Source organism: Convolutriloba macropyga, chromosome 5 (assembly GCF_964194025.1).
Source record: "Convolutriloba macropyga chromosome 5, txConMacr16.3, whole genome shotgun sequence".
Taxonomy (NCBI): Eukaryota; Metazoa; Xenacoelomorpha; order Acoela; family Convolutidae; genus Convolutriloba; species Convolutriloba macropyga.
Genome location: NC_134472.1, coordinates 50,940,638 through 50,966,941, shown reverse-complemented (window position 1 = coordinate 50,966,941; position 26,304 = coordinate 50,940,638). Strand labels below are relative to the sequence as shown.

Genomic DNA, 26,304 nt, shown 5'->3' with positions numbered 1-26,304 from the left:
ATTTCTTTGAAAAATTAAATTACATGAGCTACTATATTAGCTTCGAGACATCCTAAGGATAAAGTTCCCTTGCTTAAAAAATAATATTTTTACTTTCTGAACATTTTCAAACTGAATTATCTTGTCTGCTGATACAGAGCACAAAAACTTTCAATGAGAAAGGAAGACTTCAAGGCTGTAAATTGAGCTTGAAATCACTCTTGAAGTTTCCGTTCACATGAGTTTTCATAAGGAAACTTCTGAACCGGTTGAACCACCCAAAAAAATTATGATACCAAGTTCATTAGTTTTTGTGCGTTGCTTAAATAAAATTTTTGGTCTATAGTCAATACCAGATAACAAATTTAACTGCTTTCACTAGATTGATCAATGATATTTTTTGTTAAATTGAAGTGACCGACTTAGTTTTACAAAACAAAACTGTTTGCGTCATTTCAGCATTCAGTATTATTGAGTAACTTGGTTTTGATCAATCAGGAATTGCGTGTGGTTATTTGAAACTGAAATTTATCTCCCTGCAACGACATCTGCATCACAAATCTTAGTTATATTATTGTCGGCGTAGAGATTTGAGTAGTTCATGAAGAGCCTTTTTCAATTAAAAAAGTCAGGTCATTCTTAAATAAAAAGAACAGCAGAGAGCCTCGAGGTGTTTCTGTATTTTCAATGGAGACCATTTTAAACTTTTGAACAAGATGTGCTAGATTAAATAGAAGCCAAAATGAGTTGGTTGCATACGGGACATCCCAGGCCATAATGAAAACATTTTTGAAGTAAGATTTCATGAACTACTGTTTCAAATGACTTTTAAATCTAGAAAAATACAAATGAATGACTTTATTATGAGCAAGCAGAGTTGTAATGGCGCAGATTTTCAATCAATAGCAAAAGTGTGTCTACGATGCTTCGCTCACCTCTTGCAACCAAACAGATAGCTTAACAAAAAGTCAAAAATAAGAAACCAGGTTTTCTGTATTGTTTTTTAAAATAATTTTCCAATAATAAGTAGGATTGAAATTGGTCTCAAATTGAACGGGTTAATTTTATCTCCCGATTTGTTAAAAAGAAGAAGTTTTGGATGTATTAGTCAGTTCGTGAAAGTACCTTTGTCAATATATTCACTGATCCAATTTGACAACAAAACTTGATTACATATGAGTTGTTTTCAGATACTGTAGTAATTAAGATGATACGAATTCTCACTGTATCCATAAGCAGAGTTGTTCATTCATTCAAAAATTCCTATTTCTATAATTTTATGGAGAAACCGAGAATGTTTGGTTTTTTCATGTTTATTGTTCAGGAGATGTGAAAATAAATCTTGCTTGCAGTCTTCTTCCTGTTGATGAAAAAAGTGAAAACCATTTACCTCCTCTCTTCATGTGAAAATGCTGGGTTACTTTTGCCATTCATTTCATTGAAAACCTTGAAAAAATTTCAGTTGGAGTTTCTTGCACCTGTAATTTTATTTTAATAGAACTTTTTCATTTTGTATGTTACGAGACTAGTCTCGTAACATACAAAATGAAAAATTTCTATTAAAATAAAATTACAGGTGCAAGAGACTCCAACTGAATTTTTTTCAAGGTTTTCAATGAAATGAATGGCAAAAGTAACCAAGCTTACGAGATAATTGAATTGAATTTTATTTGCTGGCTCTGAGTTTCCAAGTTTCATGCAATGTATTCTGGAACGTTTGAGTTTATCATAATTTTTTACTTCGGATTTTTTAATTATTTTAAGTTGTTGCAGCAAAGCAAAGTTAATTTTTCTCCTTGCAAAATAACGTTTTCGATTTAACCCTGTCTAGGTTTGAATATATGAGTTGGTACTCTATATTTCATCATAATCACCGTGAACAACGTCCTCTTTGCGCCGATTTTCATTCGCCTTTTTAGCTCTTTTCCTTATCCCAAAGATTGGGTTCGTTTCCAGTTTCACCTTCCTCCGCCCTGACGATGTTGAATCTTGGCTGTTGATGTACGCGTAGTTATTTCCTCCATAGTTGTCTGAAAAGTCGTAATCTGTTGCCGCGGCAAATTTTTTTCTCTCTTTTTCTGGGATTAGTGATTGCAGAGCTTCAATTCTGGCTTTCATCTCCTGTTCTTGACGTTGCCATATTAACCTTTTTTCAGTGAAACTTTCCTGTAGCCGTTCCAATCGAAGTCTCTCTGATGATAGGTCCTTCTCGCGGATGGAAACCTTAGAAAGTAACAATTTTTAGTAACTTCTACAAATTTAGCATTCTTGTCTGCAATCTCAGATAACCTTTCCAAGAAAATTTTCATTAGCTTTTCAAACTACTCGGAATTTTTGTTCGATTAATTGAAAGAATACTTCAATTTTAGTTAAAAGTAATCAGTTAACTTTGTAAAAACTGTAATCAAGCAAAATCTTGATTAGTTCTGGTACAAAAGCAATTGTTACCAGCCTTAGATTTTAATATTCTTCTATTATTGGGAACAGATCAGTTATCACTAACAAACAATTCATCAAAAATTCTCTTTTTTACTGGCGAGTTTGGGTTAAAAAATTATCACATTGTTCAAAAAAAGTTTGCGTCGCAAACGACATCAGACGTATACCTCAATCTGGGGAAGTATTGTAAGCAAAATTTTCAGCTCTTATAGCCTTCTTTGAAATTAAACAACCTTACCAGCGAATATGATAAAATTAAGCAATGGTGTCAGTCCTGGGCACTACATGTAACCGTTGACCTCATTCTGTAATCATATTTCGCTTTCAAATTCAATTTCATTCTTTATTGTTAAGAAATACATCAGTGCCGTTTAGTGAACGACAAAATGTCAAATTTGTTGTCGACACTATGGTGAGGGTTTCTTGGGGGGGGGATCAACAATACTTACGGATTTCTGAACTACACTTGCATTCATTCACGTAAAAAAAAGTATTCAGATATTTCATTTTACTCGTGTACAATGCACATACGGTTTATTGCTTTTAAAATTGTTAATCCGCTCAAAATTGCTAAAATTTTTTTAGTTCACAACCGTTGTGAAAGCCAAGTTTATCTAAACTTATTATTATTATAGTTTTTTTTATAAAAAACAAACTCAGTAACGGAATAAATTAAGCGCATTTAACTAAAAGCTCAGTCGACATGTGTCGACATGTCTCCTAAACTTTTTCACACTTTGAAGGAAACCAAACTTAACAAAATTTCTGACTTTAATTAATTTAAGCTGAACTCATTGCGCGGATTTGGAATATTTTAGGGATATAATATATGGTTAGCAACAAAGCCATGACGTCAACTTTGCATGGCAAAAGTGACTCTTATGAGTTGTGTTTTGTATAGTTAACATCAATCAATACTTGAGAGCGGACATGCACAACGGTATGATCAGCATGCGAAAAAAGCTTGAAAGACTGTGAAATTGAGGCGAAAACTTTTTTTTTCTAGTGATAAATTGATTTAAATAGCACACATTTGCAATCTTACTTGTAGATTAGAACACTGTGTCAGGCTAACGAGTAATTCATTAGTGTTATCTTATTAGTTTTGCAATTTCAGTTTCTGATAGAAACTTTTAACTGTACTTGAGATTGTGAAATAAAATAAATTTTTTGCTGCACGAAATTTTTCGCAATGCACAATGTTTTAAAGCAGGATAAGAATTTTGTACGACGTACAAAGCGACGTTAGAGCATCTGCAACTGAAAAACTATTATATCTTTATCATTGGAGCCCTGGACGACCAGAAGATTCTGCGTTGATCATAAATCAAATTTCCTGCAGATTTTCATGAGGCAATAAATTATAAGTGAACTCAAGTTACAGTTGTTTTCGCAGCACAAACTTGGAACTCAACTGAAACAGTACCCATGTTATAGTGCTAAAATACTTCGAAAGGTTTTCCAATTACGTTCTAGTTTCGAAGTTTATATTGAAAGCTATAAAACTTGATTGTTTCAAAATGAAAATGCCCTCATTTTAAGCAAAGCACTTTTTTGTTCAGCAAAGCTGTGAAATTATATAGTAGGAGTGATGATCGGTTACCAATAAAAAATCGAAGTCGCTCTGATGACAAGTCCTTGTCGCGGATGAAAATCTTAGAAAGTTTAAAAAAATTTTACCTACTGCAAATTTAACATTCTTGTCTGTAATCTCAGATAACCTTTTTAAGAAAATTTTCATTAGTTTTTTCGAAATACTCGGAATTTTTGTTCGATTAATTGGAAAAAAAACATAAATTTTTGTTAAAAGTAATAAGTTAACTTTGCAAAAAGTGTAAACAGGCAAGATCTTGATTAATTCTAGTACAACCCAATTTTTACCAACCTTAGTTTTTGAAATTCTCCTATTAATGGGAGCAGATCAGTTATGACTAACAAACAATTCAGCAAAAATTCTCTTTTTATTGGCAATTTTGTGTTAAAAAATCATCACCTTGTTCAAAAAAAATTTGCATCGCCAACGAAATCTGACGTATACCTTAATCTGGGAAGACTTTGTAAGCAAAATTTTCAGCTCTTAGAGCTTTCTTTGAAATTAAAAAACCTTACCAGAGAATATATTAAAATTTAGCAATCACTAGCTTCAAAAGTAACTTAATCAGTTGAATAGTTTCTTCCTTAAAGGTTAAATAATTGATTCGGACAACTTTTAGATTTAATTTCCAAAAAAAACTCATTTCTTGCTCATATTTCATTCAAAAAGCATTGAGCCATCTTTGCTACTCCTCTTCCAGAGTTTTTCTCTCAAAGCTCGCAGTAATTGAACTTGAATTTATTTCTTTGTCAGTCCTGGGCACAAAATGTAACCGTTGACTTCATTCTGTAATTATATTTCGCTTTCAATTTCACTTTCGTTCTTCATTGTCTGCCGTTCTTCATTGTCTGCCAAATACATCACTGCCGTTTAGTGAACAACAAAATGGCAAATTTGTTGTCGACGCAATAGTAAGGGTTTTTTGGGGGGTTCAACCATAATTACGGCTTTCGGCACTACATTTGCCGCATTCATTCGCGTAAACAAAAGTTTCCAGATATTTCAATTTACTCGCGTACAATACACATAGGGTTTCTGGCTTTTAAATTTGTTAATCCGCTCAAAATTGCAAACATATTTTTAGTTCACAACCGATGTGAAAACCACGTTTACCTGAATTTATTATTGTTGTTTAAAAAAACAGCTCAGTGACGGATTAAACTAAGCGCATTTAACTAAAAGCTAAGTAGACATGTGTCGACAGGTCTCCTCAATCTTTTCGCTCTTTGAATGAAACCAAACTTAACATAATTTCTGATTTTAATTAATTTCAGCTGAACTCGTGGCGCGGATCTGGAATATTTTAGGGATATGATATATGGTTAGCAACAAACCCAAGACTTCAATTTTGCATGGCAAAAGTGACCATTTTGTGTTGTGTTCGCATAGTTAACTTCAATCATTACTTGCTCATCGGTATGATCAGCATACGAATAAAGCTTGAAAGACTGTGAAAATGAGGCGAAAACTGATCTTTTTCTAGTTATAAATTGATTTAAATTACCCATATTTGCAATCTGACTTGTAGATTAAAACACTGTGTCGGGCTAACGAGTAATTCATTTGTGTTATCTTATTAGTTTAGCAATCTCAATTTCTGATAGAACCGTTTAACTGTACTTGACCTTGTGAAATAGAATTAACTTTTTGTTTCACGAAATTTTTCGCAAGGCACAAAGCTTTCAAGCAGGAAAAAAATTTTGTACAACGTACAAAGCAAAGTTAGAGCAACTGCAACTGAAAAACTAATATATCTTTATCATTGGAGCCATGGAAGACGCAAAAGATTCTGTATTGATTATAAAGCAAATTGTCTTCAAATTTTCATGAAGCAAAAATTTCTAAGTGTACTCAATTTCCACTTTTTTTCTCAGCACAAACTTGGAACTCCGCTGAAACAGTACCCATGTTATAGTGCTAAAATATTTTGGACGGGGTTTTCCAATTTCGTTCTATTTTCGAAGTTTATATTAAAAACTACAAAATTTGGTTGTTTCAAAATGAAAATGCCGTGCATTTTGAGCAAAACTAATTTTTTTAAAGCAAAACTGAAATTATATACTAGGAGTGATGATCGATTACCGATAAAAAAAAAACTACGGTAGAAAACGAAATAGTGGATATACGGTTCACCAAAACTAACTGCAAAAACGTAAGTTCCTGGCAGCATTCAAACAGCTGAAAATAAAAGGTCAGTCGAAAAGTTTAAAAGCTGGCGTTACAAACGTAAATAAAAGCCCATTTCTAAGTGCGGGCTGTGATCCTGCTTTTTATTTTCAATTGAGTGCACAGATGCGCTATTTTTGTTGGCTTCCAATGCCGTCTTGTGAGCACTAAAGACATTCGATCAAGAGCAATTGTTCATTTCATTTATAAAATCTGGTTATCAGTACGAAAGGTTACTGCGTTGTAATCACGAAAATTTTAACTTCAAGTTGTTTTGTTTTTCGCGGTTCCAACACAGGTTGTTCAGTGTGCCTATAAGGACTTAATTATTTTTCTGCTATAGTGCTGCCTTCAGTAACGAAATAACTTGCAGTTTTAAATTATGAGAAAAGAACTTCAAAAGCGATGTGGATTTTATGTTCTTGCTGGCAAGAACATAAAATCCACATCGCTTATTTTCGGGAATCTATTATCTACATTGATTTTTATATCAACAATTTACTAGTTTTTTTAGAAAACGCAAACTGTTTCGTCTAATTATATTTATTATTTTACATCTATTTATTTGCAGAGTTTGCGATTTTGAAAATCAATGTATTACCGTGATTTCTTTGCAGGACCGAACTGGAAATCATGAGGCGGAAAACTTGATTTAGTTTTTTTTTGAAAAAAGGTTGAGATACAAGATTATGACGAAATGTAAAACTCGCACGTCCCGAAAATGTAAATAGAGGGTAACATTTACAGTATGAAGATATCACACAATGACAAAAAAGAATAAAATTCAAAGGTGTTGCAAAAAGTATTGAAAACAAAGTGATGACATAATTGAAAAATAAATTTAAAAAAAAATGTAATAATTTGTTCCCGAGTGCATTAACTTTTTGCTAGGGCACGTGGATACTCAAAGGCGTTTTATTGAGGAACAAGGTCTAGTTATGTTTAGTTTGTGTTTGAAAGCAACGGGAAATATCAACAACACCCAGTTTTTGGACCAAAAAATTCTTTAAAGAAATGTTTGGAAACAAAAAACGTCAATCCGAAAGCAAAGAACTATCGAGCGAACTTAATTTAATTCTTATATATATATATATATATATATATATATATATATATATACTCAAAACTGATTCTTACTACAGTATAAAAGAAAATAAAGACAATTTAGATGCGACTAACTTTTAGAAAAACCGCATCTGTAATTTTCACAAAATTGTCGATGAAGTTTATTCGCAGAAAAGCTCAAGCTTTATTAGTTTTGTAAAAGAGTTGGATCAAGTGAGAATTAAACTGAATCAACGTCCAATTTTTTCGCCTCATGGCCGATAATCCGTCATTTTATAATTCTCATGGAGCAGGCTATAATTCTCATCATATTTTCTGATTGCAGTTCAAAACACGAAAACTGAAACTCTTACCTGGAAAATGAGGCCTCGAGCAGTTTTCCAATTTAAGTCAATTTTTAATCACTACAACTGGCTATTGAAAACTGGAGCAGAAAAATTATTTTTTGAATAAACGTCGTCTCGTCATTTTAGTGCTTTTAACAATTTAAATTGTTTGGCACCGATCTAGTTTGTCACTGTTAAAGCAATATGCTTTAATTTTTCTATTATCAACCTTTTGTTAAGTCAATTTTTTGTACAGTCAAAAAATTAGTATTAGTCTGAAAGAGTAATTGCAGAGTTCACTCTGTCTTTTGTCAAAAAATCTTGAAAAGAATGCAATATGGTTTATAATACTTGATAAAAAATGACGAATTCGGCAGCTCAGGTGGTAACGCATATGAATTCGGCAGCTCAGGTGGATCTACAACTTTCGATCTATTAAACCCCCATGTTTTAACATCATATATGTTACCCGTGCATCATGTAACACCACAAAATTTCCACTCAAAAATCTTTTCCCCAAACTGTAAGGATGCCTTATTTTGAATGTTAATTGTACCAATTATTATAAAGAGCTTAAATCGGGGCGAATTAATTGGGGTTAAATGATAGGGGTTATAAGGATAATAGGGGTGAAAAGGTGGGACACTTTCAACTAGGCTTCTTGTGTCCAATCCATACACTCACGTATGTCTTGTAGTAATGCAAGCTGCTGCTCATTTCCTTCATTTTTTGCTCAAGATCTGTTATTATCTTGCGGCTGCTTTCCTCATTTGCAATTTCCACTGCGTTGGTTGCATTTTTATTCCATTCCACGTCCTCCGATTTCCTGACGTCTGGCGGTTTTGAATATTGGTCACTTGAGGGAACTTGAGTCGATTGCCTTGATGGCCCCTGATCCTGATCTTTCCCTGCAGCTTCATTCAAAATCTCAACCTTTGGTGATATGACAGCTGGGATAGTTCTGATGTATCTACGCTGTTTTGAAGAACCGTTGTTTGAAACTGGTACCAGGTCCCGTTCGGCTTCTAAGCGAAAGTTGTTCCGGAGCCTCGGCTTGTCATTTTCACAATAGCTCCTGCCAATGTCTAGCTCATTAGCCTAAAAAAATTAAAAGTTGTACAGCACGTAACTATAAAGTAAAATAGCACGTGCTGCGTCGGAGGGGGTGGTGGTGGTGGTAACTTATGAACACTGAGCTGCGGGGGGGATCGGGTTTGGGATGAAATGACCGAAGCATCACTACAGCCAGAAGCTGTTTTTAGCCCAATGCAATTTAGTTGAGACCTCGAATTATGAGATGACTAAGAGAGTCTAGTGGGGTTGGGGTTGGGGGTGGGGGGGGGGGGTTAATATTCACCACGAATGCACGGTCCAGCATCAGAAAATTTAAGTAAAGCTTAAGTCTTCACGAGTCAAGCATGGTCTATTCATACCACATATTTTTGGTTCTATTTATTAGTACGAATTTCGCACCATTTAATAGTCAAGAATAGTATAGTCTCTTCTCTTAAATTACTCTGCAGTTCAAGCATCCACAAAAAATGATACTGACTCAAAAGTTATAACCCAACTTCAGTTACAACTGAATTGAAGCCGAAAAACGTAAGAAATCTCACTCTAAGTTAATATTGAATCTAATTTTGAATCGAGACATCAAATTGGGGAGTGCTCTAAATTTTTTAACATTTTATTGCGCAACCCTTGTTTACGAAATTTTGGCATGGAATATGGAGATATTGTTTTATCTGTTTTTTAACTGCAATTGTTCTAAAATTGTACTTCAACGAGTGTTATTTGCACAGAGTTGCCGTTTTTTGAAGACCATTTGTTAGTAAAGATGGTGTTTTTTCAATACAACCACCGATTGTCTAAAATAGATAGCAGTGGTGGTGTCGTACACTGAAAGACTTGTGAACACAATTTTTCATTATGAAATATGAACAAAGTTAGCGGAAGAGCTCAAACGTATGAACGATATATCTGAACAGAACCAAAGACGTGAAAACTTAAAATCCTAGATATAAACAAATAAGAATGGAGGGAAACTTAAACATCACCAAATATGGAATATTGAACAGCACTGAATAAGGAAATGTAAACAGCAAAGGGGGAATAACTGACACCTGTGTACCACCAGTGGTAATCTTGCCTTCTGTAAGCTTTCAAATCATTTCTCAGAGTGACCGGCGTTTGCAAACTTTTAAATCTATTATTGTTGTAACAATTTTTTAAAAATACACAAAAAGCAGTTAAAAAATTTCAGGAGGCAAAATAAGAGAAAAAAAGAAAGAGAAGAGAGAGAGAGAGAGAGAGAAAGAGAGAGAGAGAGAAGGGAAATGAGAGCGAGGGACAGAGAGAGAGAGAGAGAGAGAGAGAGAGAGAGAGAGAGAGAGAGAACAAAAAGAAGCCAGCAAAGCGAAACTTTTTAAAAATATTTAATAATTATTCTCAATTATTATGAAAACATTATCAATATTAGCGGAAACTAAATTTCTCAACGTTTTAAACTTGAATTTTAATTTGTAAAAGTGCAGCCACTTTTCAGACTAGCTAATATTTTCTGCAGCTATTTAATCTAGCATCTACGACTGAATATTTGCTGAATCCGTTAAGTTAAAATTAATGTTACGCACTGATTTTTAATAGTGTTCCTCGTGGTGTTATTGAGGTTTATATTAGAAGTAATTAACTTGAATAATTGGCATTTTACAAGGACTTATTTTGGTGTTTCACAGTGCGATTTTTAGCAGATATATTTTGAATAAAATTAGCTAGTAATAGCCTTTTATTGAGCGGTTCAGATGTGTGATATATCCACTAGTTTGCCTTGCTTTTTAGTGTTAAGTTAGTCGATATTTCATCTGTAACTAAGTTTACCAAACTTGGAGGTTTTCAAGAGAATTTCCAGTTCAATCTTTAATTATTTTAGCAAGAGTTGTTTAATAATTTTAACAAGAAGTTTTTCAATTTTTATCAAGTTTTATAAGATGATAGGCAACTGATTGTCAGGCTGGTTCTCTGGTGTTCTGGTGATAGTGGGTTCCGCAAGATTGTGCCATGAGTTGTATTGGTCCTTCGCAAATATTTACTGATCTACAAGTTGGGCATTTCCGGCTTTTGTACGTCTGTTGATGTTTGTTAAATACATATACAAGTTCCGTATTAGCACCTACTTTATCAGAATAATTACTTCACCAAGTACATAATCTCTCATAAAGTTATTTACTGATTATGTGAATTTATCTTCAAGAAACTCAAAAAAGTAAATATTGAGGCTTTTAGACACTTGAAGTGTTTGCTAGTAAAACTGTCAATCTGCGGTTGTTTCTCGTAAACATAAACAAATTAGAGGTTACAGGCCTAAAGGGGAATACTGGCTATATATGGCCTTGAAACTAACTGAATATTAATTAATATAAAGCACTTAATTATGGATATTTTAAGGAATATCATCAAGTAACTATGAGGGACGAAATAGGTGCGTGACACTACCCGACTTTAGGAAAATTTTCCATGAAAATTTTGAGAAGGAACTGGGTTTTTACAATTTTTTTATAAAACATATAATCTGCACAAGTATAAGGATATACACATATTTTTGTTGGAGCCACCCAATTTATATTTTCTTAGAAAAGAGTTTTGGAACGAAAGCATTTAAGGTAAAGACAATTAAAGAAGTTAAGGGAAATAAAGGTTTAGTTAAAATAAATTTAAAATGAAGAAGGTTGAGACAAGGTTAAAGGCTTTAAAGAAACATTTAGGGGAGATAAAATGCGCTAATTCAGAAAAAAAAGAGTGAAGACTGGGAGTAATCATGGTTATTTCTGTGAATAATGGCTCTAAACTTTTGAGGAGGAGACACATATGGTTAAACTGGAGGGATGGTTTAAAGCACTGGTTTAGGTTGTGAATTGAGGTACTAGTTTGAACTTATGAAGCACTGATTAGTTAAGCTTAATGAATGAAGAGATACTTAATGTGTGAGAGGAATAATACTTGTCAAACTTATATAAGACTATCAAGAACTCAAAGCATACTCTCCTCTCGGGATTGAGCTTGATGGTCCAGTTCGTCGTCTGTGTTAAATCGGTCCATGGTGTTGAGTGATATGGTAGAAGTTGCAGGCATGGAATTTCGTCGTTGTCGTTTGAGGGTTCCAAGTTCTTCTGGAGAGATGACTGTTGGCGGTTGCTTGAGTTGTTTGGCAAGAGTTGTGACTACATCTGCTTTTAGATGTTTGGGCACGGAAACTACTGGGTTTAGCGGTACATTGGTTCCGTTGAGCTTCATGAAATTCGGTACCATTCGTCGTACAAAAGCTACTTTATGGTATAAGAACATGAAGAGAATATGTAGGGCTAGATTTCCGATAAAGACAATGATTGTTAACGAGAGAGAAAGCTTGATCGGAACGTAAGATTCAAGTTTGTCAATTAGTGCTGGTTTAAATGACTTCACTTCAGTGGTAATTGGCTTTGCTATAGCATCTAGTGACTCTGTTGATAACTTTCTATTCGAGTAAATAAATTCAGTTTTAACTTTCTTCAATAAATCGAGGTTTGCTTCAGTACTGGAATCATATTTTGGAAGGTCGTTTATGTTAGGTACTGAGTCAATTAAGTGTGAAAGTGGATCTGGTAATTTTACATTAATTCTCGTTGCTGGGAGGTACTGACAGTTTTGTAAATCAGCTCGAATTTTAATGTGGTCACTGAACATTGTATGTCCACATTTTAATGTGATTAAACAGATGTTACAACGTTTATGAGGAACATTGATGTGTCGGCCATTTTCATCCGTACCAATCTCACTAAGGGTATAATCACTTGAAGCTGATGTTAGGAGCCAAATTCCATATCCGAAGTTCTGTGCTCGTTCTGGGTTGGGTAACACAACCTTCTCTGTATCACATACTTTCAATGCTGAGATTGTGTGGTGAAACTTGAGGGTTGCTAGACACGATGAGAATCCAAGGTGGGTTTCCATTGTCTCATGACAGATTCGGTATCGTGGCGATCCAAGACAGTTGTCATACTGAGCTTTCGTCAGTACTGTGGTTTCCATCTGTCCTTCTGAGATTGCTAAGTATTCTCCCTCTATTACATATCTTAAGGCGTCTATGGAGTCCTTCTGAGGCATAGGGATTACTATTGCACGATAAACTTCGAACACTGTCTGGCTAGAGGCTAGGGGAATGGCTAGTGTCAGTAAAAGTCCGTCTTCAACTGTCGAAATCTCTTGTACTAATTTCGCATCGCATTTTGTGGTAGTATCTGAATTTGGTAACTAAACTGAAGATATAACGTTCAGAAATGGGGTCGAAGTAAATTAAAACTGAGCCAATATCAGGTGGATATCTAAGTCTAATTGCACTTGGAGCCGCTGGGTACCAGCTTTTGACTTGTCGGGCTAATCCTTTTGCCATTGCAAGGTCTGCTGATATACAGTGTGCAAAAGAGTGTGGTGAATATAAGATATCTGTTGGAGAACTTAGATATGTTGCATTTATTTCTTGGCTAAAATGGTTTAGATTTTGATTAGATGAACCTTGTGAAGATTTTTTCGATTGAGATCTAGTTACTGGTTTATTTGCTGAGCTGCTGGGCTTTCTCCCTGAATATTTTGCTATACTTGCTCTTACTTGATCTAGTTTTGTCTCTCTGCTTGGTGTATTTGACTGTTGTGCTGCTTGTGCTGATGCTTTTATTGCTTCACGTTTTTCTTCTTGTTCCAGTCTGGCACGTGCGTTTTTTGGTCTAGGACTGCCTGATCTTCTAACTTGGTTGGTTAGGTAAGGGTTTGTTCTATCTTCATCGTGTAACCATATTTGTCTAGTTATTTTAAATCCTTGGACATTTTTCTTCTGTTGGTATTTTGGTGATTTGAAAGCACTTTTTTCTGGTTGTCGTTTAGGGTGATAAGGTCGGGCTCTTAATTTTCTATCAGTTAACGCAAATTGTTCTTCACGTGTTTCTGGAGGCGAGTCACTATCGAATGGTTCTATTGACGGGCGAGGCTGTTGATCTGGTAGGAACATTTCATCATCTGATGAAGATGATAAAAGAGGAACACGAACTTCTGGTTCTTGATGTCTAATTTTGTCAGCAATTAGTGGATTAACTGGTATTCGGGCAATTTGTTCTGCATCCAGGTTTAGGTCAGCTAAATTTTCGTCTGAACTGCTATTTTCATTAAATAAGTTTGGAATTGCTTCATCTGAGCTTGAGGAATCAAATACTGGAAGATTAACTGGGGCAGTTCGTGGTCTAACTGCTGGTGCTACTACCCTTGGTGGGGCCGGTGGTGCTGCTGGAGGTGCTGCTACTGCTGGTCCTGCTAATGGTCCACCTAGAGGAACATTTATGGTCACTCTGACTGGATCTTGTTTCTCTTTTGTAGCTTGTTTTATTTCCTTTTCTTGTTCGTTTATCAGATCTGGAATGTGTTTATCAAAAAGCTCTGGCTCCATGTGTTGTCTTCTAGATGGATCAGGTTGAAAGTTTGCCGGGTTGATGACTTCGAGATCTTCAGGAGTTTCACTTGGATTAATTGGCTTCAATCTGATGCGATGAAAACATTGGGTGTAGTTCGTATTTACTTTTCGAATGATGTAATTAGAATCAGTAAGGACTTTTTCCACTTTATATAGCGGTAGCCATTTCTGAACTTGGGAAGCTCTTACTGTTGATTGCTCTAATAGCTTAGGATTTAAAAGTAAACACAATAATTTTTCTGGAATTGGTTTTGCTGATGCTTTTTGATCATAATACTTATTGTACTTCAAGTATGCAGTTGTTAATTTTTCTTTGTTTTCTCCAAACTTTTGCATCATGGCATCTTGCAGTTCATTTACAAAATCGGAATTTACTGCTACTGCATCCATTACTTTTCTGGAGAACCGTATGTCAAGGGGTTTTATGGGTTCTCTGCCATGGAATAAAGTTGAAGGACAACAATTTGTTGCTGAATGATATGAAGTATTATGAATAAAGGTTGCAAGAGGAACATATTTATGCCAGTCTTTCCATTGTTCTTCAGTGTTGAGTTTTAATATTCGTTTCAGTGGTCCGTGAGATCGTTCTACTGCTCCAATAGTCTGAGGGTGCTTTAGTGAGGCATGTTTTAACTTTACTTCTAGTAAACTTGCTAATTCTGACATTAATTCAGAAGTAAAGTTAGTTCCTAAGTCACTAAGTATTGTTTGAGGAATGTAGCTGTGTTGGAAGAACACCTTTACTAGTTCTCGGGCTACTGTGTCGGCATATCCATTTGTTAATGGAACTGCGAATAGGTACTTTGTGAAGACATCTATTGCACTCAAAACATACTTAAATTGCGATGACTTTAGGGGGCCTACTAAATCTATTTGGAGCATATCTCCTGGATATGATTGTAGTGAACTGAATGGTTGTAACTTTGGTGTAATATGGCTTTTTGGTACTCTGTTAAGTTGAAGACAAGTGAGGCAGTTTTTGATGAAACTTATGAAATGTTCGGTGAAGCCTGGATAATAAAATCGCTTTCTAAATTCCTGAATTGTTGCTTTGATGCCTAAGTGACCTGCTGTTTGTGAATTATGGAGCCTATATATAGTCTCTTTCCACAAATGCTTAGGTACGCAGAATTGTTTATGAAGTACTTTTCCAGTATCATCATAAAAATTCCGGTATAAGACATTCCCTTCAAGAATTAATCTGTTTAAGTGTTTGTGATACTTTTTCAAATTTGTTGTTGCATACTTTAGGTCTGGTTGTTGATTGTTTTGTTGAAGCCAGTTTATTATTGTTCTAAGGTCTGTATCTTTTTGCTGCTCTTCTGCTAAATTAAGGCTAATTAAGTTGTCTGTAAGATCTGGGAACTCATCTAATGGATTTGGGTACTCAATTGAATTTATTTCTGTTTTTCTTTTTAGTTTAAAGAGCCCTTGAATTTCTGTTACTGGTAAGTTACTTTGACGTTTTTTGTATTCTTCATAAAGTCCAATCTTTTTGAGAGCGTTCAATGCATCTCCATTTAGTTCGTCGTCGTTAATTTCAGTGTCTAGAAGTACGTTTAGTTCAACATCAGGATTTTGTGCCTCTGTATCAATTTCTATTTCTCTGACTGGAATTCTATCTGTTAATTTCAAAGACATGGTTGCTGTTTTATCATTCTCCATTCGGGAGAGGAAATCTGCTGCATAATTAGCGCGTCCAGGAATGTGAGCAATTACTATATTAAATGCGAGTATTCTGTCTAAACAATTCCAAAGTGATGGCGGTATTACTTTTGACTGGAAGAATTGTGTGAGGCTTTTGTTGTCAGTGAGTATAATTACTTGTTTGCTTGATCCCCAAATGTAGTGTGAAAAGTAGTCCAGTGCATAGTACAAAGCTAGGAACTCTTTGTAATAAATTGAGAACTTTAATTGTGTGGCATTAAACAAATGCGATCCAAACGAAACGGGAGCGTATGTTTTCTTTTCTTTCTTTCCTGTTTCATTTACGTAGTCTTCCACCATTAGTACAAAACCTGCACCGTGGTAACTAGCGTCACAAAAGATTACATACTGTAGCCCTGGTTTTGGCAATCGCAAAGTTACATTCGTTGCTTCCATTAGATCCTTCTTTATTACTTCTAATGCTTTTACATGTTCTTCTGTGGTTTCTATTACTGCATCCTTCTTCAGGAGCTTGTAAAATGACATTAGTTTTTCACCTAAGTTAGGAATGTAATTTCGGAAGAATTGCGTGAAGCCGATTAATCGTTTTACTTGTTTTGTTGTTTTCGGCATTTTAAATTTATCAAGAAATTTCGTTATTTTTGATTTTTCTGGTGATATTCCTTCTGCACTGATGTTATTTCCAAGGAATTTCATTGTGTCAGTTGCTATTTCACACTTTTCGGGCGACAGTTCCAGTCCGGATTGACGTATACACGTAAAGATTTCTCGTAAAGAGGGTACCAATTGTTCAAAGTTTGTTACTGCATTTCCAATATCATCCATAAACTGGGTACAGTTTCCTGATGCTAAACATGGGTCCAAGTAATGTCTAATAAAGGAACTGAATCCTGCTACTGACTTATTCAATCCTTGTGCAAGACATTTATAAGCATAAGTTCTCGAAGCAAAGTTAAATGCTAGCAGTTGCACTGATACATCGTCTGCCATTTGCACACAGTAGTATGCTTGAGAACAGTCAAGTTTCGTAAACAATTTTTTTCCGGCAAAGTAGTTTATTGCGTCACTCATGTTTGAAATCGGGAAATTCGTATTCACGTAGTCATTTTTCAACAAGTGGTTTACTTTTCTCAAGTCAATTAATAGTCTAAGTCTTCCTGAATTTCTTCTTTGAGCGAAAAGTGGACTACTATATCTTGATTGAGACAAAGTTGTTATCAGACCATAGTAATGCATTAGTGCTAGTTCTACTTGTAACTCATTTCTCAAATGCACAGGTGTTGGAGGACCTTGTTCATAAATTGGTATACTTCTTTCTGGAGTTAACTTTATTTTTAAATCTGTATTATATCCGACTTAAAATCTGTGTTTCGCAAAGATATCACTGAATTCAACTAGTAGTTCACCTACTACTGCTTTTTGCTCATCATTGAGGGCTGATTTTTCCCACGGAAACTTGCTCAAAAATGTTATTTTATCCTGATTATTACCCTTTGGATCTAATTTCTCCATTTCTTGCAGTTTTAGCAGTTGCTCATAGATATCTCTCTGCAAGGGCGACAAGTTTGTCGGATCTGGGCACGTTTCAGGCGTGCGTTGGGAACCATAGTTTTTCATATTCCGGGGCCGGTTTCGCTGGCTGAGATTTTCTTTTCGGGGTGTCTGTAACTTGAATTAATTGATTTATTTCTGTTAAGTAATTTTCGCTCATTTTTGCAACATTTATTAATTGAGGATCTACTTCTAACAACTTTTCAGCTTGGTCTGATGTTAAGAATGAGAATTTGGCTATTTCTTCGCCTTTATTTATGGTAATTGGGTGATCGGTAATGTTCAGGACATAGATGTACAGAATGTTATTTTCAGCAACTTTACTTAAAGAGGATGTTAATATTACTTCACTGTCTTTTTCAAATATTTCGTTTGGAATTATTACCCCACAGAGGTCAGTGAATGATTCTAGTTTATCATAAAGCTTGCATTCTAATACTGCTTGTTGATTTGGCTGTAAGACTTGCTTTTTCTGTGTATAAACTCCGAATTTTTTACGTTTTACAACTCTTCTGGGTTGCTTTTCTGGCTTTATTTCATTTATTTGCAGAGTTTGATCAGGGAATTTAATGTAACTTTGTCCTGGGCAGATGCTAACTTTGTAATTAACGAAGAATGGGTTGCCTAATATTACAGGAGTTGTGACAATTAAAACAAGGAAATCTTCTGTAAATGTTTGTGTGCCCAATTTAAATGTAATTTTAATTGCTTTATCAATTTTAACTATGTTTCCGTTTGCCATTTTAACTTTATCTAGATCTGGCTTTTCTATTTCTGTTATTGAATTGATATTTGTATTAATAAGTTCCTTGTAAAACTCACGACTTATCACGTTGGCAAATGCTCCTGTATCGATTAGTGCACGTCTTTCTAATTCTCCATTAAACTTAACTTTAACATAGGACAATGTTCTGCCTAAAAGTGGGACAATGCTGAATAATTGCTGAACATGTGGTGTTGGCTTTGGTGCGGATTGAGGTACTTGTGTTGGGAGTTGCACGGAATTATTAACTTTACTTTTGTTATTATTACTTTTGCGTTTTCTACGCTTTTTGTTACTTTTAATATAAACTGGCTCTATTACTTTATCTAAGCTAGGACTAGACGTGCTTTCGTTATAATAATTAACTGAGTTTTTATAATTTTTATTTGGTTTTTTAAAGTTGGGTGGCTTTATTAGTTTTTTTGTTGATTAAATGGGTAATTCATACCTCTCATATTTCTACTTTGAGGAATACTTGCATGATTAAACTGGTTTGCTTGTTGAGTGCTATATCGGTTGTGTACTGGACTATCGTAAACTATACCCTGTCTAAGAAGGTTTTGAGAGGTATTTTTCGTTGGGAACCGGTAAACTGGTCTATTAACATAAGCTGGATGAACAAATGGGGGACTGTCTGAAGGTTCGGTCCAATAATTACGAGTTTGTGGCTGTTTGTTATAATGAAACGGTCTAGGGGCATTAAATTGTGGTCTAAACTCTCGGTAATTGTTAGCACGGGGGGCGTACTGTTGCTGGGGCCGATAGTTTTGCTGAACTGGACGGTAATTAGACTGATATTGAGGGTAATTTGGTCGATAATTCTGATATTGAGGGCGGAAATTTTGTCTATAACTTTGTTTGTAGACTTGTTGAGGGTAATGTGGTGTGAATATGTTTACTGGGCCTTGTTCTGATGGCTCATTTTTAGGTGCTGTTCTCTGTTCAAGTTTCTGCTCAAGTTCTTTTTGATTATTTGAAATAGTAGCTATTGCTTTTAACATTTTATCAGTATTTGATTCAGTTATTTCATTAAATCCGTCGTCGAAGTACTCTTCTCTGTTACACATCTCCCTTATTGCAATCTGTTGGCTAGCTAAGGTGCATAATTGATCAATGGTATCTGTATCTGGCCTTTCTAAGAGCTTAGGCTTAAGCCAGTTTGGCATGGACTTAATAAAGAAGCGCTTTATTTGCTCGTCTTTTCGATTTTCTGACATTTCAAGAGCAGATTCTCTTGCTGCTGTCTCTCTTTCGAATCTACGGGCTTCAGCATTTTCCTCCTCCTGCTGCCGCTACTACTATTTCAGGTGCTGGATATGCTTTATTGGCCTCTGTTCTTAACTTTACTAAGAAATTTTTAACAGTGTCTGTTTTTGGATTAAACTTTTGATTCTCTAACTTTATAATTCTGATCTCTCTCAAGTCATCCTGCGTGAATCTATTTCTTAGAGCTGTTATACTGTCTTTGAAGACTAGTCTGGTAGCCTCTGGTAGGGTTAAGACGTATCGTAAAGCGTCTCCTTTTAAATGTAATTGCAAAAAGTTCGCTTGTTGCGCGTTTGCGATTGCTGCAACTCCGATTGCACCTGTTATTAGTTGTTCAAACTCGTTAAAATTGTCCGCTTCTGATCCGGAAAAGGGCGTTATGTTGATCTGCGCGTGTGCCATTTGGCTTTTTACCCGATTAGATTATATACTTTTCGTTCAATCAGTCTTATTTTCGTTCGAAAGTATTAAATAGCACGCTTAACTTAACTTAATGGAGAGATTAAGGAGTTTTAGGAGATCAAAACAGTTAAATGAATAGCACAAATATATCAGAAAAGAAACTACTGAAACCATTCGTTCAGAAAATAATAAAGAAGGGCTGCTTATAAGCCTATTCCTAAAGCTCCGGTCGAATCGTCAGACTTATATCGTTGAAGCCGTATGGGCCGCCGAAGTCTCACCTCTAAAGAGTGCCCCTTAGTTTAGGAAAATTCGTGGGGACCACGACCGCACAGGCCTTGTGGAAGCTGCACTCAGATAGGCAACAGCATAATTGACCGAAGTCACTGTTTGATTCATTAACCTCCGGAGCTGTGTGGGGAAAGAGAATATAATTGTTTTTATTTTGTTTTAAATTTATGTTTTGCCCTCTTTTAGTTAATATTTAAGTGATGGTTTCAGTAATTTAGCTTATTCTGATGTTAACTGATAATCAGTGATGATGTTGTCAAGGTTAATATCTCTATCAGATTGAAGTTTGTGACGGATAAGGCCAAATTTCCGAGATTTCTGATTTAAACTTTTTGCTGTCCAATAAATTGCTACACGTTTATCATCTTTATCTAGCACATAAATAACGATGGACTTATAAGCTGAAGAGGAAAAAACAATTACTATCTGAGCTTGTGTTTTATTGCTGTTATGGGTATAATTGATGTTATTTCCTTCAATATGTTCAACAAAATTGGGGGAAGCTCGGCAATTATTAATAGCGGGGAGAATTTGTTCTTTATAAATTGACATAAATAAAGCACCAAAACTAATTTTACAAATTCATTTACTCACAATATCCTCGCTTGCAAATACCCTGTGTTGTTTTTGTCCGTTGTGGTGGCTGTGGTTGAGTTTGTTCCAGTTATTGTCCACTCAAACACTTTTGCGTTGCCGTTCCATTTAGTCCACAGAGACACAAACACAGTTTCCACCCATTCTTTCCTTTGTTACTGCTTTTTGTGTTATCATCTTACTCGGAAACGAAGTGCTGGATGTGGTTCTGGATGATTGGAGGCTCTTAAGGTAATGGCGAAGAAGAGGAGAAAGAAAACAACAGAATAAAGAAAGGAAATATCGAAAATATCAAGGAATTAATCGACTTATCGGTCCGTTAAACTGGAAAACAGTTAAAAACTCCTGTCACCATGTTACGCACTGATTTTTAATAGTGTTCCTCGTGGTGTTATTGAGGTTATTATTAGAAGTAATTAACTTGAATAATTGGCATTTTACAAGGACTTATTTTGGTGTTTCACAGTGCGATTTTTAGCAGATATATTTTGAATAAAATTAGCTAGTAATAGCCTTTTATTGAGCGGTTCAGATGTGTGATATATCCACTAGTTTGCCTTGCTTTTTAGTGTTAAGTTAGTCGATATTTCATCTGTAACTAAGTTTACCAAACTTGGAGGTTTTCAAGAGAATTTCCAGTTCAATCTTTAATTATTTTAGCAAGAGTTGTTTAATAATTTTAACAAGAAGTTTCTCAAGTTTTATCAAGTTTTATAAGATGATAGGCAACTGATTGTCAGGCTGGTTCTCTGGTGTTCTGGTGATAGTGGGTTCCGCAAGATTGTGCCTTGAGTTGTATTGGTCCTTCGCAAATATTTACTGATCTACAAGTTGGGCATTTCCGGCTTTTGTACGTCTGTTGATGTTTGTTAAATACATATACAAGTTCCGTATTAGCACCTACTTTATCAGAATAATTACTTCACCAAGTACATAATCTCTCATAAAGTTATTTACTGATTATGTGAATTTATCTTCAAGAAACTCAAAAAAGTAAATATTGAGGCTTTTAGACACTTGAAGTGTTTGCTAGTAAAACTGTCAATCTGCGGTTGTTTCTCGTAAACATAAACAAATTAGAGGTTACAGGCCTAAATGGGAATACTGGCTATATATGGCCTTGAAACTAACTGAATATTAATTAATATAAAGCACTTAATTATGGATATTTTAAGGAATATCATCACGTAACTATGAGGGACGAAATAGGTGCGTGACAATTAAGTTAAATTATCAGATTGCGTACAACTACGCAGATTTAGTACCATGCCGACAATTAATAGTGCTAAAAGTGGAACCGTTTTTGAAAGTGCCGAAACTGCTCATAATGAATAACTATAAATTAAATGCTGGCTGAATTTTTTTTGAAATCAACCAGGGCACAAAGATCAGTAATTCGGTTGTGATAGATTCATTTAAAGTCCCAATGTCCACTGAGACATGCTGTGGCCCGTAATTACCATCGTTGGTTTCAACTTTATATCAAACCAATCATCTCGTTCTGATTAGTAATAAAATTGAATTCACATCAATTTGTTGGGACTGGTTCAGAATTTTTTCGCTCATTTCAGTCAAAGTGATTTGATTGGTTCAGAAATTTGTCAGATGTTAGATTTAATAGATTTTTTGCACTCCTAAAAACGGTACAGTAATATGTCGGAATATTGTTTTATGTCACCAATTATCATACAATCACACTCTTTATTTTGTATTTTCTGCAATAAGGTCTAATTGATTGTGTACTTGGTTGAATTCTTGGCTTCATGATAATTCGACAGAGAAATTATTAGACATTTGCCAAAAAAAGTACCTAAATTTTAAAGTACCTAAATCAAAGTACCTAAATTTAAAAAAAAATATTAATTGGTTATAAACACAGCCATTTTGTTACCTTGGGACTTGCTATTAAATAATCACATCCAGAAACAATTAAGTCGAGCCTTGAGAACACCATTTGATTTGCGTGATTCGGACTATTGTCATTTTTACTTCACTCTAATGCAATTTTTATGTCAGTTTGTCTATTTTGGTAATGCCATAAGCCCTGTTTGAATTGCATAAAAATGAGAGTTTATGCTCGGTGCGCGTATAAAAAGCGCTCAAAAGCTTCCTCTGATCTAAATATTGTGCGCTAAAATTTCACCCATTGATCAAACTAGTATGCACCCAATTTTGCCTGTGATTGCCCCCAAAAGGTATCAAGTTTGCTCGAAATTATCTATGATTAGACTGTAGTGCCTTCGAAATCGCCTCTGGTAAGAATAAAGTTCACTCCAAGATGCCTTTTGTTAGATTAAAGTGCGGTCAAAACAGTCTGTTCAAAGAATGATTCTGAACACGAACAAATCTCTCAATAACGCTATAATATTATCATTTCAAAAAATTGATGTCTTCAATCAAATATTCAACTAACGAAAACCCAATTCTAAATGTTTTGCTAATGACAATAAACCCAACGAAACCCCAAGTCCAACAAAATTATTGAGAGTGCCTTTAATTCGAGTTTGTATCTGCATAGATGAATTTAGACAGTTTTGCATAAAAACGCTTTGATCAACGGTGATTCCATATCGTTTCTTGAGGGGACCGTCAGTTGCTTGATTTTTGAAAATACAATAGTGATTTTTAAATGATGTTATTTGGAAAGAATTTTTGTTGTTGCACCAAATGATTTGTCATGTTTTGTGACTTATTTCAGGTAATTTGTTTCACGTAGTTTGTTATGTAGTTTTCCTCTATCTTTTTATTGTGAAATGTAAAAATTAAAGGTTCCATTAATGTTCACTTTTTCGTTTGCAAGTTATAAAAATTTTCACTGTAATGCTCTTGTTATCTCGCCAACATGAAATATGTCCTGTGATGTGAAAAAATGAGTTTTGTTTGACTAATTTAATGCTGCTTTATTCCGATTATTATTTAAGACCATATTTTGCCCATTTCATGGAAAAGTTTTGTCTGTGCCTTTTTTCTGCATTTTTTTTCTATTCGCGACTGTGATATACGCCAAATGTATCAGTTTTGCTGTTTTGAGATCAAAGATGTCAACCAATTTAACAGTAACTGACAACGAAAAATCTTTCAGAAATCTGTTCAGAAAACAGGCTCTCTAAGAACTTTTTACGATTGTTTGAGTTGTTTACAACTTTCTTGCACAAAGTTAATTCATTGTGGGGTGATGGAGCAACTTGACAGAAAAATCACACACTTATTCGAAAACTGCAGAAAAAAGAAGCAAGCATTCTTTTATTTGCAGGCAAAATAACAAAAAAATGAAGAAAGAGATGCTGACCTGAATTGCTGTAGTGATTTTGTGCATCTCTAATTGCAAATTTATTGGTATGTTGTTTACCTGTAAGACATTGGACACACTGCGGGATCTCTTTGCACTATCATCACCAGCTCCAATTTTCAACCTATGGACCTCCTTAATGTCGTCTATGGATCGATCTGAAAACCTGTGCGGCTTCATACCACGAATCAAATCCGAATCAGCAGTCTGCTCTTGAGAACCGCTCGGCAAATTTTGTTCCATATCTTGTCTCGGAGAAGGATGTTTTGTGAGCTTTTGGAATGAGGATGATTTGTTGTTTGTGCTAGATGGCAAACCAATTTCCTCAGGAGACGGAGATCTTGTGTCATCACTGGCGATCACGCTGTCGTCTCTCGTCTCCAGTTCTGGATGTTCGACTATGGGTGGTGACGGGGATAACAAAGAGCTTCCTCCGCGAGAGAATGGTACTGTAAGGGTACGCATGTAGGTATCAATCTCAGCAACGTAACCAGAAGTATCGTATTGGGTTGTCATCATGTTGCACTGGTTAAGCAAAGACAATTTCCGTTCCCCATAAAAACGTATATTATCATAGCAGACACAAATAAGCGAGTGCTCATCATTAAGCTGTTTTTGAACCCACAAAAAAACGAATTCATACCTTATGACACGTTGAGATTCGTTGTGATAATAAAATTCATTGATTTTACCCCCTTGTCCCCCAACCTCCCTCATTCCCTCTAAACAGGGTCCTCAACATACCTAATAACTTATGCGTACTATATCCCTAGTCGAGAAAAGATAGTAATCTACGTGTTGTTTATTATAAATTAAAATTTCACCAGGTTTACCCGAGTTTATTCTCATAGGACTTAGGACTAGTATAGGAACGTTGTTTTTTTTTCAAAACTAGGATAGGAATGGACTTCCGCGGCTTTTTAGGCGCTTTTTTGTTTAGGATCCGTAAAGGAGCAACAAAAATTTGCAAAATCTCTTGTTAATCTTACAAGATCTTGCAAGAGGATGTTAATCTTGCAAGAAACTCTTGCAAAATTTTGTTGATCTTGCAAGATCTTGCAAGATCTTGCAAGATCTTGCAAGATTATGCATAATCTTGCTAGAGCTTGCAAGATTTCTGCAAGATTAACATCCTGAATCGACTAGGGATGTTAAAATATTACGTGAGCGACTAGGTCTTCTGCGCTAGAAAAGATAAGCTGGAGGGGGCGAAAAAGATATGAAAGGTACACTTAATCTGCAGAACTTTGGACAAAATATTTCATCAAGATATCTCGAATAAGCAATGCAAAATAATTATTTTGTCCTCTGATGATCATGCAAAACTCCTCCAGTTTTAATTATATAAATCATTAATAACATTCATGATTCATGATTTATAATATTCATGATTTATTTATCAAATATTTAGACTGCCACCAGCGGAAATAATGTATAAATGAGTAAATACAAAAAACAATTTGCGGGGAAAGAAAAATTTCCAACGTTTTCGCAGACAAATTTGTTGGGGATGAATAAAATATGAAACACTCAAGTGAACTGATTAGATTACGCAACGGGAATGACCCAACTACCATATTTGGTGCATATTCATCTTTCGATCCTATATAGTATATACGAAGATATTATAAATATAGGAAGTATGTCGCCATAATTGTCCAACATAGCTACTTCATTACTTGTTCATTCCCCCCATTTCTAGACGGAGACTTTTCCTTATGGGAAACGTGTTGCTGTAATTGTTTATATCATAATTGTCTTTATAGCGTAAAAGCATTGGGAAATGGCGACATTTTTCCATTTAAAGATAGGGTGATATGAAGTAATTTGAAAACGCATAAAAGCACTGGGAGGACGCCGATCTATTGTTAAGTAGGCGTGAGTCACTGCCATTCACTGTTTTTCAGTTGAGTTGCGGAGAATTCTTTTATTCCCGGGTTGCCTTTTTTTTATCTTGCTAATCATACAACTCCCTTGATTTCACACAAGGTCATATATGATTTATATGATCTCTTAGTATTCATACTAAGATTAAACACAAATTGGAACTTAATTCCAAAGGGAGTAAGTAAATCGTTGCGCCTTATATTAATAACATTGCAACCAAATCCAGCCAACGCTGCAACTCTTTGAGAGAAAAATTATAACAAAGTTATTAGCTCTGAGCTTCAGAAGAAATACTTCAAGAAAAGTGGCCTGACAATAGATGGGAAGCAGTAAAGTTGTGACAGTAAAGAAAGCTTTTGAGATTAGACAATTTGGTTATGCCTCACCGGCCCGTGAGACTTGATGTAAAAGTATCAAGGGCGAAAACAGTATATAAAACTAAAGACTTCAAGTGCCTTTTTTGAAGCAGTTTTGTGTAAATTATGGATAAAAACTTTTGTAAAATTTTTTACAACCACTCAGATTATTATC

General features: G+C 35.0%; 2 protein-coding genes across 5 annotated transcripts in view; one reads left to right on the top strand and one right to left on the bottom strand.

Moving 5' to 3' along the window:
• LOC142339444 (uncharacterized) overlaps window positions 1-26,304 on the top strand; it is a 512,010-nt gene that overhangs the window by 422,923 nt on the left and 62,783 nt on the right. The gene's annotated exons all lie outside the window — the stretch shown is intronic.
• Window positions 1,789-25,574, bottom strand: LOC142340073 (uncharacterized). Of its 4 annotated transcripts, none has more exons than XM_075390483.1 (4): window positions 25,372-25,574; window positions 23,947-24,411; window positions 8,254-8,667; window positions 1,789-2,202 (listed from the first exon to the last, which is right to left on the bottom strand). In XM_075390483.1, the coding sequence occupies exons 2-4, from the start codon at window positions 24,403-24,405 to the stop codon at window positions 1,834-1,836; spliced, it is 1,242 nt and encodes a 413-aa protein (XP_075246598.1). In that variant the 5' UTR covers window positions 24,406-24,411; window positions 25,372-25,574; the 3' UTR covers window positions 1,789-1,833. The 4 variants fall into 4 exon arrangements, with proteins under 4 accessions (XP_075246598.1, XP_075246600.1, XP_075246601.1 ...); XM_075390485.1 differs by lacking the exon at window positions 25,372-25,574 and adding an exon at window positions 25,117-25,365 and having other exon boundaries at window positions 23,947-24,495; XM_075390486.1 differs by lacking the exon at window positions 25,372-25,574 and adding an exon at window positions 25,117-25,365.